This window comes from Girardinichthys multiradiatus, chromosome 21 (assembly GCF_021462225.1).
Source record: "Girardinichthys multiradiatus isolate DD_20200921_A chromosome 21, DD_fGirMul_XY1, whole genome shotgun sequence".
Classification (NCBI taxonomy): Eukaryota; Metazoa; Chordata; class Actinopteri; order Cyprinodontiformes; family Goodeidae; genus Girardinichthys; species Girardinichthys multiradiatus.
Genome location: NC_061813.1, coordinates 10,392,290 through 10,411,035, shown reverse-complemented (window position 1 = coordinate 10,411,035; position 18,746 = coordinate 10,392,290). Strand labels below are relative to the sequence as shown.

General features: G+C 40.9%; 1 protein-coding gene across 3 annotated transcripts in view; it reads left to right on the top strand.

Annotated features, from left to right (window-relative positions):
- Positions 1-18,746, top strand: part of nrp1a (neuropilin 1a) — a 70,594-nt gene that overhangs the window by 42,148 nt on the left and 9,700 nt on the right. For all 3 annotated transcript variants that reach the window (XM_047349121.1, XM_047349124.1, XM_047349123.1), the window contains 4 exons: positions 6,066-6,221; positions 9,493-9,637; positions 13,253-13,584; positions 15,444-15,588. In XM_047349121.1, coding sequence (XP_047205077.1) covers positions 6,066-6,221; positions 9,493-9,637; positions 13,253-13,584; positions 15,444-15,588 — 778 coding nt within the window. The remainder of the gene's footprint in view (positions 1-6,065; positions 6,222-9,492; positions 9,638-13,252; positions 13,585-15,443; positions 15,589-18,746) is intronic.

Here is an 18,746-nt window from a genome sequence, read left to right as displayed (position 1 = left end):
TGTATGAAAGATTTTGTTCCACATTTAAGGATCCTGTCAGCCTGCCTTCCTCCATAACCCGAGAAACCTCAGTCCGTTAGCGCAGCCTCATCAGCGTTCCCTCTGTTTCTAACAAGCAGCCATTAATAAATTAATAAATGTTTTGCTCATTACCCAGGCCCTGTTATCATCTCCTACTGGTGGAATTGATCTAGTCTGTAAATATCTTTCCTGGAGACCCCATGCTTCTGTCCTTCAAATTTGCAAGGCTTCACTGTCAGCGGCACACTTCCCTTTCCCAACTTTCCCCTTTGCACTCTGCCATCTCCTCAGAGTGTGGAGCTCTCTCCCGTTTCTGTCCAGCATGCTTTCTTTCATCTCCTCTCCATGTTGCATCCTGTGACAGCTTACTGTAGCTAGCCCTTTTGACTCACATTCCAAGAGATTTTAAATCTGGTGCCAACAACGTTCACAAAGTTACAGGAATCAGTTTTCCTGCAAGGGGTAATACAATTGAAAACTCTTCAGATTATACAAGAACCCAGCATGTCTTAACTTCTCTTTATTTAAGGGCTCAGCCATAATAATATGTGCATTGGCTCTGATATGTGCAAACCCCTCTTAGAATGTTCAGACCAGAATAACCTGCTCTATTCAATTCAACTGAAAAGAATACAAATCTACAGTTTGCAGAGCGATTAGAAAGGATTAAAATAATCTCATTATGCAGAGGTATCAGTCACATTTTAATCCAAACAAAAGTGCCGAAGTGAGAGCAAAAGTAAAGTTTTGCAATGGTCAAATAAATGTTAAAGGAAATATGTGGGTCCAGCTGCAGAAGTTTGTGGACAAGAGAAGTCCGCACATTCTCATAGATATGGAGAACTTCTACAAGATAAACCAGACTATTAGTCACATGTCAAAATATGGGATTCTGATGGACGTCTACCAAATAAAGCAGATGAAATGATGATTCACCAATCAAAAGGTGATTCTAAAAAGTGTTAGTTTAAGGAAATGCAAACTTAGGCAATAAGGTTTTTTGCTTTTTTATATCTTGTTTTTTTTTCCTTTGAACAGATTTATTTCTTTTTCAGTTGAGTTGTGCAGGTTGTTTTTCACATTTTAAAAGGGGAGAACCACAGTGTGGATGGATAATGCTGGAAAACTGATTTAGTAGGTTACATTTTGTTTATGATGGACAGCGATAGACAGATAAATCCAGCTACCTGCCAAGGATCTTTTAAAAACATCTGCCAGCATCTAAACCAGTGGCAATTAAGCTTTTTGCCACATGGGCTAAAATTATCAAGTCAAAATTGCTTGAGGGCAATGAAACTGTTGTATTGTTTTATTAACCCCCCCCCCCCCCCCAAATGTGTGATTTTTTTGTACCTGCTCAACAATTACATCATGCAACATTTTAGTGAATCAAATCTGTAAACCATTTTAGCTCTAAAAAATATAAAAGGCATTCTAGGTTTGCCACATTAAAAGTAAAGCAGAGTTTACAAATTTATTTTTATTTTATTCTCAGGTACAATAACAGGATTTGAGTCACCATTTCTTTCAAAATATTTGTTATATTTAGCCAAATTTAATTTTTTCAATTCAATGCAGATGTGGGTGCACCCAGGTAGATAGTTGTGGTCCTATTTACTATAAAATGAGAAAAAGAGCGAAAAGCATGACTATTAAAAGATGACTTTGTATTGTTCCTATAATTTTTCATATTAGGTTTTCAATGAAAATTCACTCCTGCAGCAACTGGCTGGGCTAGGGGGTCAAATATGTCCCATTCTTGAAAGTGCGTGTGGTGGGCCGCACAACATCAGTACAGGGGCCGCAGATGCTCCCGGGACCATACTTTGGATACCCGTGATCTAAACAGTTTCAGGAGCCAGTGACCTCTTTCACAAAACACTTTAAGCTAAGACTGAAACATCCTTTCACCATATCTTAGTGTTTTCTGAAAGGACAAAGGAGAGGCAAGTCATTCTACCACTATGTCTCTGAACCACCAAGCAAGGTAGTCAAGGCTTCGTAACTGCCAACGTATGTAAGGATCAGCCGCCTTCTCTAAGGTGTGATGTAGCAATGAGATGTATCTTCAACCAGCTGGCCAGTGGATTTAAGGTAAAAATGCATTGGAGTCATTGTAGTTGGTAGTTGTAACTCACATTTGATGGGTTGTGGTAAAGTTCGCTGAGGAAGAATAGATCACTGGACTTCAGCCACGGGTAGCTCCTTTAGTACCGGTATTGCTTTAAAGTAGAACGATGAGCTTAATCAACTGGAGTAGGAAATGTCTGGCATACTTTTATGTAGCTTTGTATCAATTCTGCAGATTTTCACTTCATGCCCTCTTTTGGTTTCACAATACCAGCTGCACTTCTGAGAGATTCATGAAAATCCTAAAGTGGAGCTTGTGTTTGTTGCATTATGACAGAACTGTTCTGTGAAAGAGGCTAGTGTTTTACTCTTATTGTCACTAAGCTGGTGCATGACGATTTGAAGTTTAACCACTTTCAATGAAGGCTTGCAAATGCCTGCATGACCTGCTAATATTGTGGAAAAACCAAAAAAGAAAAATACAGATTTTCAAGGCAAACTAAGATAAAAACATTGATGTTATGAGTTACAACAACTCTCATTGAAAAGGTCATTTTTTAAAAAGCGCATGGTTGGACATTTGAGCACCAAGCGTTACCAGTTACTAACCACTCATTTATTTTGTTTCCTAATGACACATTTTCAAAGAACATATTCCATGTTCTGCTGCCTTTTTATTTCATTAGGCCTTAAGCAGTATATAAGCTCCCTCATTGTGTATTCCCTTGGTCCAAACAGAAAATAATCAGGAGGACTATATGAATGTAGATAATAAAGACCTTTCACTACTATACACCCGGTCCAAACCTCGCTGCCATCCACTGCTTTTCCCATCAAGCTCTGCCACAAACAGCCATTTACCCCACAGAGAAGAATTCAGCTCCTGTGTCATTAAACCATCTCAGGCCGACAGGATTTGATTTTGTTTCTATTTGTGGATTCAAAGAAAAATCTGGGGTTTAAATGAAAGTCTCCTGAGCCAATTGACAAGAACAACTGTATTCTGTCTGTATGTGACTGATGTTTTATTTTTTTTGGTAGGCTCCATCCATCCAAATCTTTGGAATGAGAGAGAGAATGGTACAGTGGAATCTCATTTATTGCTCCCATCTGTTAATGTCTTTTTACTGCTGGAAGGGGCAGGAATGACCAGCGTTCTGTGGCATGCCCATATTCCTTTCCATCTCTTTGCTTGGAATCATTAAGTGTGGTAGATTGCTGTATTTAGGCCTGGCAGACAGTGCTAGAGCTGACTCTTGACTTTATGGCTTTAACATTCTGGATCCCCGTTAAGATCTGTGGCGGCAGATAACCCTGGCTTTAATTATCTAAAATATGTGCACACAATCGTGTCTGTCTGCTCACTCTCACAAAAAGGATTTCAGACTTATAACTCCTCCTTACACACCCTCCCACGTGCAAACACAGGAGATCTCCTCTGAGTCGATTCAGTAATCTGGTCGAGACTCTGGTCGCCATCCATCAGAGCCCGTTCCCATCTCACGTCAACATCAAAGGCCTCTTGTCTCTCGCCATGATCTCAGAATCCTGCTCCTCTGACACCCTGGCTTCCTGCATCACTACTGCGTTACAGTGGCGCCTGCACGCAACACCATTACTCCTCATTAATGTCAGTTCAGCCTGTCAAAGGTGCAGCTAACGCTTGTTAAAACTAGTTGCACTGCTTTTCCTCGGAGGGGTTGAGATTCTTTGAAAGTTTTTCAGCTTCGCTCGAACTTTTTTTCTTTGTTGGGGAAGAGTTGTGTGGGATGAAGTAGCCTCCACAGGGCTAAAGTGCTTTGCAAAAGTGTCCATAATCCATGAACGTCTTCACAATGTGTCACACTACAACCACAAACTTCAACGTATTTTATTAGAACTTTATGCAATCGACTAACACAATGTTGCACATTAATGTGCGGTGGATGGTTTTAACATTTTTTTACAAATAAAAATTAGAAAAGTGTGGTGTGCATATGTATTTAGACTTAATCAGTATAGTCAAAACTTGCAATTATAGTTGTATGTGGCTGACATGTTTCTTCTAGGCATTTTTGTCCATTCTTCTTTGCAAAAAAGCTCAGGCTCAGATTAGATAGAGAGCAACTGTTGACTTCAGTTTTCAAGTCTAGTCACATTAAAGTCTGGACGTTTGGTAATTTTAACACATACATTTTCCATTTCATTGTAGCAGTGGCTGTAGGTTTAGGGTTGTTGCACCATTGGTATGTCAAGCTCAGTCTGACATACATTGAAGCCTCTAGCAAGTTTTCTTCCAGGATTGCCCTGCATTTAGCTCCATCCATCTTTCAATCACCAGTTACAGGCTTCCCTGTCTCTGCTGAAAAAAAGCAACCTCATGGTAGTGGCAGACAAGTGACTATATTATTATATTTCATGGTGGGGATATTGTTTGCAGGGTGATAAAATGCATTTTATTCATTATCCGAACAGTTCTATTTTGGTTTCATAGGGTCAGAGCACCCTCCTTCCTTTCCATATTTGCTCTGCCCCTACATGTCCTGTGGAAATTCTGCAAACAGGAGTTCCTATGTCTTTTATTCAGCCATGGAGGTCTTCTTGCCACTCTTCCATAAAGGCAAGACGTGTGCAGAGCATGACCTGCAGATTTCCTATCAATGGATTCCTACCTGCTCTGTGAATTTTTGCAGCTCTTTCAAAGTTACAGTTAGCCTCTTGGTTGCTTAGACTAATGCTCTATTCTGGCCTGTCAGCATCTATGTCCTGTATCGACACTTGCTCCCTCCCAGGGCACATCCAAGTAATAAACAGACTGAATGTTTTGGCATGGTTTGTAGTGATTAGGTTTTGGTTTGCTTGTAGTTTTCTATGTGTGAAAAGAAACCAAACTAGAGAAAAAAGTTACATACTCAGCAACTGATTTGGACCAAAGTAAACAAACTGTGGATGTGAAAATTACAGACAGGTTGAGTTAAATAACTTGTGAACGCAATAGCTTGATTTTATTTATGTGCATTAAAGTAAAGAGGACTTTTGCTGCTAACTTTGCATATTTCTATTTGATAAAAGTTATGAAAACCATAGTTTTCCTTTCACTTCACAATTATGTACTATGTGTTGGTCTGTCACAAATAATTCCAGTAAAATACATTCAAGTTCTATGTTGCATTAATAAGTTAAATTTTAACGACACTGTTACTGTCTTAGCTGACTTATTATTCAGACCTTCAGTCCAACTGATGATAGACAGCATAATTTACATAATCAGAAGCCAATTTGGATGCCATTCCTGCCACATAAACAGACGTCAGGAGAACTTAAGGAAGTGTGTGCACTCATTCTTTCCTGGCAGCTATGGTCATCCTTGTGAACAGGCTTGGTGTCGGGAACATTTGAAATAAACAAGCCGCGAGCTCAGGCAAACATATATATTTTTTTTTATATCCACATACGCATAAATCAAATGAAAATACAAAAATTAATAGCTATAGACTCATGTTCCCCTCTGACCCAACTGCCTGTGGGTGGCTTTCTCCATGTGAAAATGTATTAGCCATCCAGTGATGTACTGCAGTCCATAAACACCCCCTCCCCTGCATATTTTAAATGCACAGTGTTTTATATTCACACTGTATCCTTTTTTCCTCCTGGCCGATTTTGATAAAGTGATTCCAGACGTTTTCCTGCCCTGCGCTCACTTTCATCCAACAGCCCCTTGTCTCCCATCTCAGGAAATTAAGTTGTCATCCTGTGTCTTTTTCATTAATGTGGGTATCATTTCATTGCTGTTTATTAAATTCCTCGTGGAAGTTGATGAGACTATGGCCAGAGATGATTCTAACACAAGCCCTATGTTTTTACCTTGTGCATTGAAAAGCTCTCTTAAAAGGTTGTCTTTAAACAAACAAAGAGGGTTGCATGTTACCTATATCTCTGCGAGATAATAAAACCGGCTTTCCAAACGTATTTTTTTATCTCTGTCCCGACTGCAGGTGGACCTTGGCTTTTTGCGCTTTGTCTCTGCTATCGGTACACAGGGTGCCATTTCCCAGGAGACTCACAGGACATACTTTGTCAAGTCCTACAAAGTAGACGTCAGCTCAAATGGAGAGGACTGGATCACATTGAAAGAAGGCTCCAAACAGAAGGTACACAGAAACACCTGTTTCAAACTTCCTTTGCAACCATAAACATTATGATCGAGCTGAGTTTAAAGAACAATTGGAATCTTGTGGCCGATTTCCATTCTCTTATAATACTGGTCCTTCTCAAAATATTAGCATATTGTGATAAAGTTCATTATTTTCCATAATGTCATGATGAAAATTTAACATTCATATATTTTAGATACATTGCACACTAACTGAAATATTTCAGGTCTTTTATTGTCTTAATACGGATGATTTTGGCATACAGCTCATGAAAACCCAAAATTCCTATCTCACAAAATTAGCATATCATTAAAAGGGTCTCTAAACGAGCTATGAACCTAATCATCTGAATCAACGAGTTAACTCTAAACACCTGCAAAAGATTCCTGAGACCTTTAAAACTCCCAGCCTGGTTCATTACTCAAAACCCCAATCATGGGTAAGACTGCCGACCTGACTGCTGTCCAGAAGGCCACTATTGACACCCTCAAGCAAGAGGGTAAGACACAGAAAGACATTTCTGTACGAATAGGCTGTTCCCAGAGTGCTGTATCAAGGCACCTCAGTGGGAAGTCTGTGGGAAGGAAAAAGTGTGGCAGAAAACGCTGCACAACGAAAAGAGGTGACCGAACCCTGAGGAAGATTGTGGAGAAGGGCCGATTCCAGACCTTGGGGGACCTGCGGAAGCAGTGGACTGAGTGTGGAGTAGAAACATCCAGAGCTACCGTGCACAGGCGTGTGCAGGAAATGGGCTACAGGTGCCGCATTCCCCAGACCTGGGCTACAGAGAAGCAGCACTGGACTGTTGCTCAGTGGTCCAAAGTACTTTTTTCGGATGAAAGCAAATTCTGCATGTCATTCAGAAATCAAGGTGCCAGAGTCTGGAGGAAGACTGGGGAGAAGGAAATGCCAAAATGCCAGAAGTCCAGTGTCAAGTATCCACAGTCAGTGATGGTCTGGGGTGCCGTGTCAGCTGCTGGTGTTGGTCCACTGTGTTTTATCAAGGGCAGGGTCAATGCAGCTAGCTATCAGGAGATTTTGGAGCACTTCATGCTTCCATCTGCTGAAAAGCTTTATGGAGATGAAGATTTCATTTTTCAGCACGACCTGGCACCTGCTCACAGTGCCAAAACCACTGGTAAATGGTTTACTGACCATGGTATCACTGTGCTCAATTGGCCTGCCAACTCTCCTGACCTGAACACCATAGAGAATCTGTGGGATATTGTGAAGAGAACGTTGAGAGACTCAAGACCCAACACTCTGGATGAGCTAAAGGCCGCTATCGAAGCATCCTGGGCCTCCATAAGACCTCAGCAGTGCCACAGGCTGATTGCCTCCATGCCACGCCGCATTGAAGCAGTCATTTCTGCCAAAGGATTCCCGACCAAGTATTGAGTGCATAACTGTACATGATTATTTGAAGGTTGACGTTTTTTGTATTAAAAACACTTTTCTTTTATTGGTCGGATGAAATATGCTAATTTTGTGAGATAGGAATTTTGGGTTTTCATGAGCTGTATGCCAAAATCATCCGTATTAAGACAATAAAAGACCTGAAATATTTCAGTTAGTGTGCAATGAATCTAAAATATATGAATGTTAAATTTTCATCATGACATTATGGAAAATAATTAACTTTATCACAATATGCTAATATTTTGAGAAGGACCTGTATAAGAAGACATTCAAATAACATTGAAAGAAATTTTATTAGACGTTCTGCTGTTAGCAGTCATTGAGTATTTATGCAAGGAACAGAAGCGACTTTGTGAGAGTATTAATAGTAAAACAGTTTTAGTAACATTGCAAAATGTTTAAGGAGTTGACTTTTTAAACAGGCCTTGTTATTTGACCTGAAGTAGTATCTGCTTGCTGTCAAGGAAGCAGGAATGACAATTGACTTTGGTGGAAAAGACAATTGACAAATAGGTGGAAAAGTTGAATAAAAGCACAGAGACAGCTGAGTTTGTCATGTCTGAGTAGCTGGTTGAGGAAGATCCCAAAGACTAAAGGAAGGAAAGGGATGGCATACTTGGCTGGGGCTTGACAGGCTCTAACCATTGATCGTTGATCCTACTGTCAAAAAGACAGTAGGTCCATCTGGAGGCAAAGGGTCCAGATGGACTGAGCTCAGGGTGTTTTCAGTGGGTCAAAGGAGCATGCCGGCGCCACACGGCCCCCTCATTTGTGTGGTATGCAAAACCCATAAGGTGCTTTTGAAAGAAAAGTACAAAAAAATTCCCAACCTCAACAGATCATCCAAACAATTGTTGCTACATGCATGTGCCCCCGAGCCTGATTCTTTCGTGGTCTCTCCAGAGTACACTGTTACTTTTGTAAAGAGACAGCTTAAAGGTGCTGCCTAAGGCCCGGCATGTGTTTTTTCGGGCTCTTAAGTGCTTTTGTGTGGAAGAACACCATTTGCTACATGCTGAGCCTGCAGTTTGGCATCTTAGCGCAGCTCAGGAAAAAGCCACTTTACAGTTAGTGTGCGGAGAGGAGATGCTGCATGGCATTTAAGGAAGTGGCTGACTTTATAGAAGGGTCCCGTAGTGATGTAGATGACGAGTACCACTGAAGGACTTGGTAGCAGGCTATATGGTCTAATGCATCAGTCCCAGCAGTGTTTCAGTTCATCTCAGATTAACTAAACTGCTAGCTTCCCATCTGTGCATCCTATTCTTCTCAACTGGAATCCTTTCCGCCTCATAACTTCTCAGTCAGAGAGGTCAGGAGGCCGTGCGGTTACCTTTGAGATTCAATTACTCAGAATGAACTGTGATGGACTGCGGGCAGTTGTTTGGCTGGGTGGCCTGTCTCATTGTATAGTGCTTGTAAACTGTCATCTGACCCCAGGGGAGAACATTGACGTCTCTGACCTTTCAACAAGACAGTGCAGTAAAATCTACACCCAATCTGGAAGCAGAAGATGGTGAAAGGGTACCCTGAGCTAATCGGATCTGATCACTGTTACACATCCAGCTTCAGGTTTCATGCCTTTCCCTACTTCAGCTGCAACATGTGAAGCAAGGGCAGCTCCTGTCTCTTTAAGTATCAGTAATTTAAAACATTATGCACAGGAAACATTCATCTATTTTTAAGTTTTGAGGTTTACGTGAAACATCCTAAACATTCTTTGATTTAGAAGCTATTCTTTGAAGGTTACCTCTGGTTCTCTGGAAGAGCCAATGTATCAAAAACCTGCCGCTCTGCGTCTCCTCTCGTATTCTGTCAAAAATAATGTGTCTCCTGCTTTCTTTCCCAGATTTTCCAAGGCAACACCAACCCGACGGACGTTGCCAAGACAAATCTGCCCAAACCCACGCTGACGCGCTTCGTCCGCCTTCGTCCAGTCACCTGGGAAACGGGCATTGCACTGCGCTTTGAGGTGTACGGTTGCAAGATATCAGGTTGGTTAGTGCTGGATTTCCTGCTAATCCTCATTCATATTACCCATGAATCACCTCTTCATCCCTGCTTACAGCTCCCTCTGCAAATGCAAAACATTTTTTTAGTCACACTACAGAATACCAAACGATCATGGCAACTTACGCTGTCTCAGTTAGCTGTCAGGTTTTTATTTCCAATCCAGGCCCAAGCCACATAATACTGACTAGAGGCAAAGGAATGGGGATTATTTATTAACGTGACCCCATGTTTAGAAGCATCTCCTTCAGTATAGATAGAGTAAACAGCTGGCCTGCATCTGCTTATAAGGCTGAGTGGGCTCTTGCTGATTTGCACCCAGCACTCTCTATTGCCACAGCTTGATTTTTTTTTTGCTTATATAACTTAGATTTTAGCAACAATTTTGTTCCCCTTGCTCTTTTGTTGATGTTTTAAATTAGTGTGTGTATGCTGGTGGCTCCATTTACTGTGGTTTTATCACAACTATCTTTGTCTCTGTGGGATATGAACATGTGCATTCAATTTGAATTGAGCTTGAGTAAATTAAGGGCAGAAAAGACATAGCCTTTTCTCTATCAGCATCTTGAATAGGCATGGGCTAGGATGGCATTTTCACCGTATTTATGTGAAATGTTTAACAGAAATGTGAACCATGACCTATTTTTTTTTTAGCACAAAAGTAACAATTGTTTCCACTGCTGCTACAAAAACAGAGACATTTGATTATTAATTTTTTTTTTCTGTAACAATTATTTATTTGTTTGAATTTTGATACATAAAGAAACATATTTAGGTGTATTTTGTAAGTTCTATTTGTGCAAATATTATTGCACATATTGTCATTGAGCTTTTTACTAAGCAACACAAAAATAACAATTTGATGTTAGCTGGATAATTACTGAGACTACCTGCCCAGGTAGTCAACCTGCAGCTAGCAGCAGTAAGTGCTTATTGACAACAGTGTTGTGTTGTTTAGTGATGGTACATCTCCTGCGCAGGACTTTAGACATTGGGCTCACAGAGGCAACAGCCCCATGCCCCTGGGTTTTGGGGGGATGGATTTTATTTTATCTTTTATCAGGTGAAGTAATTTGTGTTAGATTTCAGTGTAAATAATCCATCTATATGCAACAATTTTAAAACTATAATGTCCCAGACCCACCTCTAATCTAGCCCTCAGCCCCACATCAGACATAACAACACCTGCAGGCATGGCAAGTTACTGGCATGGTTAACATCTTTGATCAATTTAATCTTGGATGAAGACATTCTCAGAAATATTTAAAGGAACATTTTTAAGTACAAATGCAAAAGAATTCTTAACAGACAAATTTGTGTTTCTTGTAAACAGCTAGCTAATGGGGAGTGCACAGCAACGGGTGGGGGACGGACATTGCTGTGTTACTCTGTGCTGGAGAAAATTCTGGTCACTTAGACACTGCTTTTAGTATCTCGTTCAACCCCAGGAATGTTATAATGGAACATTTTGGTGCTTTGAAAGGACAAGTTTTTAAAACCTTGGTCTATCTTGATATCGATAACAGGCCTATGCCCAACATACAATTAAAGTTGGGATCTGGAATATTTGGTACTAAATGTGAAGTGAGTGTGTGTTCCTTCTTTTTTTTTATGGAGCGAGTCACTTATGCATCACATATGCATGGCCAATTCTATAAGAGCAGATGACACTATCGGTGCAGCAGGGTTACAGCTGGGGCACATAATCAGAGCGCTGTTCCAAGCATAAACACATCACGAAGTCACCACAGGGCCTCCAATATGACGTTAGTGCCCATGTGTTCTCTGAAGACACTGCCAGCTCCACTGCATGCTACCAGTACTGGTGAGGGAAACCACGGCTTTTGAGGGCTCCATAAACTCTGTGACTCGGCTGTCCTCTTCAGCCTTTAATACTTTAACGTAAAAACTTTGGAGAGCTTTCTGAGTGCACCTCTACGTTCACTGAGTGCTTCCATGACAGCTAAGCAATGCACAAAAACATGACATAGACTAGTAAGGAAAAGCATTCAATTTAAGAGGTCCCGTCTTCAATTTGTGATGTCAAACCAATTATTCAGAGATTACGAGAGTGGGTGTGTTGAAGGTCACAAAATGTTTCACAACATATTACAGTGGTCGCGTGCCTTCTGATACAAACAGCTACTCATTAATAAAAGGATTCACCACCAAATATGCCGTGGTGTAGAAATAGCACAGATGAACCAAGAATGCTCCACCCAAACCCCATTCATGGCCCAAACAGACCCGCATCATCTCTACTCTTACCGTCCACAAATATAAACAGTTGCTCCACTGGGCGTGCCATGGTGAGCATGCCATCCCTGCAGCCTCTGTAATCGCAGCTGAGCTCGATTAGCAGCTCCAGATGATCCGGGGGAGTCGCATCAGTCGCTTTCATCTCTCATCCACACACGCTCACAAGGTTAGACAGACCTGCACACATACACACACACATGAACATTTCCACCTGGATTCCCATCACTTCAAAAGCATTCAGATCGCAGTGCCTTAGCTTTACACAGCCAAAGGCCAGCTCCTCTGATCACATTCAACAGATCATGGCCAGGAGGGAAAATCAGGAGGAAAAGAGGCTTCTGTGCAGCCAGCAATTGCTAGTTTTCTGGGTTGCACGACAAGGAATTTATTTCACGAGGTTTTCATGGGAACTGTTTCACATAGGCAGAGGAGTGCTGAAAGAGGCCTTGTTCTGCACCTTTTTGTCCTTTTTAACTGCTAGATACAGCAATGCTGAATCGGTACACTTTGTCTCACATGGATGCAGGGACATGTGACAATGCCTTGATTTTTCCTTCGATAGCGGACAAATAATAAGTTACTGCAGGTCTCTCACAGTTGTTTTTGGGTTTGACACATTTGAAACATTTAGAAAGAAGGTGGAAGAATGTCTAAATGTTTGTCGGAAATGTTTCCAGAAGTCTAGTTTCCCTGACTCAACTTCAAGCATAACGAAAGATCACTAACAAAAGAAAAGTAAATTTAAAAAGATATGCATTTGCATTTGGGTAAAATGGTGTATAAAGGTAAAACACGTCAAGAGTTAAGACAGGATCAGAGAAGTAGAGCAAATAATATGTTCAAAGATGTAATCCCACAGATGTGGACAGCTGTGGAGCAGAAGGCAGATGATTGCTGTTGCACCAAACGCAGCCTAAAGAGATTGCATTTTTATCTATGGAGAGAGGGACAGGGAGATACAAAGAAAAAATGCTCCCAGAATGCAGGAGGTGGATACACCAACCGGGAAGAAGGTTTTAATTGGCTGCCTGGAGACAATTGCTTCAGGCTGAAGAATTAGTATGCATGAGATCTACTGACAAATAGAGAGACAGAGAGAAAAGGGAGAGATCACAGTAACACCAGAAAGAGTTTGGGGAACAATCCTCCTCCCTTTGAATTTGGCTATTCTCTATATAAGGCTCAGACCCAAACTTTGCTTTTGGCACTGTAGATGATCTTGGACATCAGTCCTTTGGATATGATCAAGTTCTTTTTGTTCATGTGTTGTACCTCTGCAAGGTCACATTGGTTTGCATCAAAAAAGTTAACCACATTTTCCCATGTCTTTTGTCTCTCAGAGTACCCCTGCTCTGGCATGCTAGGCATGGTGTCAGGCCTGATCACAGACAACCAGATTTCTGCGTCCTCTCATACAGACCGGAGCTGGGTGCCTGAGAATGCCCGCCTTCTTACCAGCAGGACAGGGTGGACCCTCCTGCCCCAGCCTCAGCCCTTCACAAACGAATGGCTGCAGGTGGATCTCGGAGAAGAAAAGCTGGTGAAGGGTTTCATCATACAGGGAGGAAAATACCGCGAGAACAAGGTCTTTATGAAGAAATTCCGTCTTGGGTACAGCAACAACGGCTCTGACTGGAGGATGGCGTATGACACCAGTGGAAACAAGCCAAAGGTAGGCTGGGGAATTTTACAAATTAATTTTGTGTTTGTTCAGTTCTGAAAAGATGTGAGAAGCCTATGCCTTATACCAAACAATTTGTGATTATGTAGAAGGTACCACAGATGAAACAGGAGGTTGAAAATCTCACCCATAGACCTTTGCAATATTTTGCATCCTGAAAGATGAAAGTGAAACCTGCTAATACACTGGATAGAAAATTAAACACATTACAAATAGGTGGATTTCTCTCTCTTGTTCGTGCCTCAAGCTGAGGAGTTCAAGTATCTTGGAGTCTTGTTCAGGAGCAATGTTGGGATGGAGCAGAAAATGGATAAACGGATTGATACCTCATCTGCAGAAGTGTTGATGTAGCTTCAGTCTGTTGTGGTGCAGAAAGCTCTACCAAAAAGTATCATCCTCTATTTACCCATCATCAAGATTGTATCCCTCACCGATGTTCATGAGATATGGTATTCCAGATGCAAGAGGTTAAAATGGGCATGTTTCTTTATGTGGCTGGGCTCAGCCCTAAATATAATTAGCCTACATCTGAAGTTTTTCCAGCCATGTTCCATTTAGACAAGACGGTGGGGCAGACCTTCTGGCCTGGGAACAAGTAAGAATCCCCCAGAATGAGCTGAAGAGTGTCAATGATGATGGACGGATGGACAAAATGGGAAGGTGGATCAGTAACAAACATTTAAGTCTCAGTATGTGAATGTTCAATCAGTGCTATCAAAGCTGATTCAGTTTAATTTCACAAAACACCTACTAGAAGCAAACCGCTTAAGCCATGGAAAACCCTTAGATAATCTAATTGTGTTTTTAAAGTACTTATTTCTGTCAACAAATCAACATAGATGGTTGGATTTCTACCCTAACTGAAACATACTTCTAAAAACAGCTCACATAAATCTGTACATTGATTCTGATTATGATGCATCTGGTCAATTTTCTTTAGTGTTTCACCTGCCAGTTGTGAGTAATAAAGCAGTCACTCTAGGTAAATTTCAGTGGTGCTTTGAATCACGTTAGGAAAAACATTGCAATCCCAAATTCTGCATCCCTGCTCTGTATTATATGTGAGACACACTCTTCGGGTTTGTCACGGGATAGTAAAACCTTTTTGGAGAGGAGGGAGAAATCACTTCGTAACCCAAAGAATGACGAAAGATTTATCTTCCAGCTTTGCTGCTTCCACAGAACACGCAGTCCACTTATGGACAAACACAAAAAATACATGCTCTCATGCAGCGCCACACACTTTTCCAAAAGGAGCTGCAACACCATATCCTCAATTACAATTGTCCCTGACAGGGCATAAATCTCATCCAGATGGGCTGATGGTTGATTTATAAAGGGAGCAAGTAAGATCCATACCTCCACCTGCCCTAGTTAGCTGCCTTTCTCTCCCAGCCTGAGAGGTACCCAAGCAACTGAAGCTCACCAGGCTCTCTCTCGTGATCACCCATATTAATCCACTTCCATCAGTCCTCTGTCTTCCTCTTTGCTTTATCCTATCCTAAACCCGCTTTCCCCAACATTCATTCCTTTGTTTGCAAAGGATCTGAGACAAAGTTCAGGGTGCTGAAAGTTGATTTTTGACAGCGGTCTGCATCATGCTGTTTTTACCCCCTTGTCACCCACATATGCTGCAGTTTAGATGTCAGCAAGACCAGGGAGATCTGCTGATCTCCTTTTATTTTCATCAGTCTCCAGATTATTTTCCACCTAACCCAATCCCCACCACCCCCACATATTTCATATAATGTTCAGAACAACAGAATAAGAATCCCAGAGAGTGTTGGCAGGTCTTTAGTATAGGTCTCAGTATATCACATGTTGTGCCTTCTGCCTTTTTTCTTTGCCAGATATTTGAAGGTAACAGCAATTACGACACTCCTGAACTGAGGAGAGTGGAGCCCCTGCTGACCCGCTTCGTCAGAATTTATCCAGAGAGGGCCACTCCTGCTGGGATGGGCCTGCGACTTGAACTCCTTGGCTGTGAGATCGAAGGTAAACAGGAGCAAGGCCCAAAAACTTCCAAAAAGAATCTTTTTTTATCTTGTGTGTAGTGATGAAATATTACCAAATACAGTTCGAAAACACAACTTTCTTACTGTTTGGCATAAAATCAGACTACCCTTTTCCTGTTTTAGGTCAGTTAGGATCACCAAAATTCTTTCTATTTGCTAAATGACAGTATAATGAAAGCAAAGATCAAAAACATAAATGTATTTTTTACTTTCCTCAAATTCTGAAGTTTAAATACTCTAAAAATACAACAAGAAAAACTCATTTGGGAAGGCTTAAATGATGAAGTCAATGGATTTGTAAACGTCTGATAATTCACAACATCTGACTTAAATGGAAGCTCACCTGTGGATGTATTTTAAGGGAATGCACTGCTTCCTTGTGTAATATCATGGAAAATAACAAAGATATCATTCAAGATATCAGAAAGAGAGTTGTAGACCTCCACAGATCTGTTTCATTGTTGGTACAGTTTCCAGTTGTCTGCTGCGTTCATCTGTTTAAGCAATTGTTTGCAAGTATAAGCACTATGGGAATGGTGTTCGACATGGATTATGTGTCCCAGAGATTAATTTGTGTTGGCACAAGATGTACATATCAACCCTCAAACTCAAAAGACCTTGTAAAGATGTTCACTGAAGCTGGTAAGAGTATCACTGTCCACCGTGAAACGAGTCTTGTACCAACTTGGGCTGAAAGGCTCCTCAGACAGGAAGAAGTCATTAATTCCAAAGCAGCATAAAAAGCCACATTGCAGTTTCCACATGCACTCAGGTACAAGTACATTAATCTTTAGAGACTTGTACTGTGGTCTGGTGACACTAAAATTGAAGTGTTTGGCCATCACAACCATTGTTACATTTAGAGAAAAAAAGGGCGAAGATTACAAGCCTGAGAACAACATACAGTACTAGCTGTAAAGTGTCAGGGAGGCAGCATTATGTTGTGTGGGTGTTGTCTTCAGGAGAGACTGCTACATGGTAGATGGCATCGATGGTAAACAATATAAAATAAAGAAACCAGGTAGTTAATGGTTGGGCATTAGTAGGTTTTCCAATGGACAATATCCTAATGAAAATCATCACTTAGTTTCAAAGTGGGTAATGGACAACAAACACAATGTTATGTTGTGGCCATCACTTAGTCCTAATGAAATGCATGGGCAGAGCTGAAAGATGTGTGCAAGCAAGAAGGAACTGGCCAAAATTCCTGCAAACTATTGTAGAAGGCTTGTTGACCCAGTTCAAACTATTTAAAAGGCAATTCTACCAAATACTAAAGAAACGATTGTGAATGTCTGAATATGAAGAAAGAAAAGAAAAGTAAAAACAAACATTCTCTAAAAACAGAAATAGTTTTTGGAACTGTTAACTGACCTAAAATATTATCAGTTTCGGGTTATGTGTCTAATTTTAAAGTGTATGTAAAAACCTAGTTTAAGCTGACTTCTGTAAATGCCAGTCACACTCTTGGCGGCAAAGTGAAACTTTTTATCTTTGGCCGCAGCAGAAACACATTTAGCCAACATAATCACATTTTCCTTCCCAGTGCAGAGGTGAAAACTGTGATTACTTTCTATCCACAGCAATGACCTCAGTACAGTAGGCAGATAAGAGCTCTCCCAGTCTCAGACTATGTTACATCCCTGCACATGTGACGTGTCAGGCTCAGCGAGGTGAGCAATCTGTCATCCAAACTAATGACATGACTAGACAAAGACTTTCACGTCATGTCTTTACAACATCCCTGGCTATTTAATGATGTGCATGAAGGCTGCCTGTGTTCAACACACAGCTGTCCAACTCATAGTATTTCCTCCAACAAGAGATGGTTTGTCTTGTCTTGCTGTTACATCAAAGCTGCCCTGGTGATAACCACTTCTGGAGGGGATCAAATAAAAGCCCACCTGGCCTTCTCGGTCTGTTGCTGCCTGGCCCCCATCGCCCTTTTTACAATCCGTCCTTGTCTTTGGTCTTTCAAAGGAACCCAATGGACATCGGTATATTTGGAATGACTTATATTGTTTCTATCAGAGTAGATGTACAGGACTGTGTGTAACAACTGAGTTATTCTTTATTTATTTCTGTTGCTGTCAAATGAGTTTTTGCACTGAGTAGGTTATGACCCACTGTTCTCTAGACTTTCTGAAGGTATTTCAAAGTTTACTAAACAGAGCTCATTGCTAACTCATTACCCACCCAGTAGGCATGATTGTTTTTTAAGCCACTTAAGATGAGCCTAAACGACACTTAACTCAGAGGATGAATCATTGTGGTCTCTAAACTTTAGCAGAGACCATTTTGCTTTGTATCTTAAGGTGCTTCCTCATTTACAGTCTTTCACAAAGACACAATCTGTTCCTCTTTTTTCCTTAAATCTGCAAATAAATTAACACAGTTTCATTGATATTGAACAGATTTTTTACCGATAGTGAAATTTCTTTTTACAAAAAGCCAATAGGTTGCAAACATCTCCTCTACAACAAGCACCCATCTTGGTTTTGCTGAGTTCTCACACATCTCAGCTACTGAAGAAAGTAACCAACGATAAAGCCCAATGATCTATTTTGTCTCAGTGCACTTTAACTCATCCAGTGTGTATTAATAACAAGAACAGCAGGGCTCCTGACATGTTTTAAACTTTTAGATGTCGACTGTTGTAGGATTGGCTCTACCTCATTTGGTGGCTCAGGGAGTTAAGACTGGCAGGTTGAATTCAAAGCCCCTTGCCACCTTGGTACTTTAGATTACGGTTTGAGGTGTTGTGGGAAAGTGGCTGTAACCAAAAGTATCACCCCTAAAAAACTGGTTCCAGCAGATGAACAGTATGAAATAACCTAAAAGTTGATCATCTAGGGACTCATCTTGTTGCTGCTAAAATTATTTATGTCTGTATTATCCTTGGGATGTTTAATAGATTTCACTACAGATGTGTGTTTTGCAACACGCTACAAGGAAGGAGCAATGTGCAAGTAGACTGCTTGGTTTTACAATCTGTCTTAAAAACAGTAAAAACTGCCTGAATACTGAGATACTGCTTTAAAGGACCCTGAAGAACTGTTGATCTTTTTCGACAAAGATTTTTTAGTGCAGTTGTGTAGCACAGAGAGAGCTTGGTAATATAGTAGTATGGAGCATGTT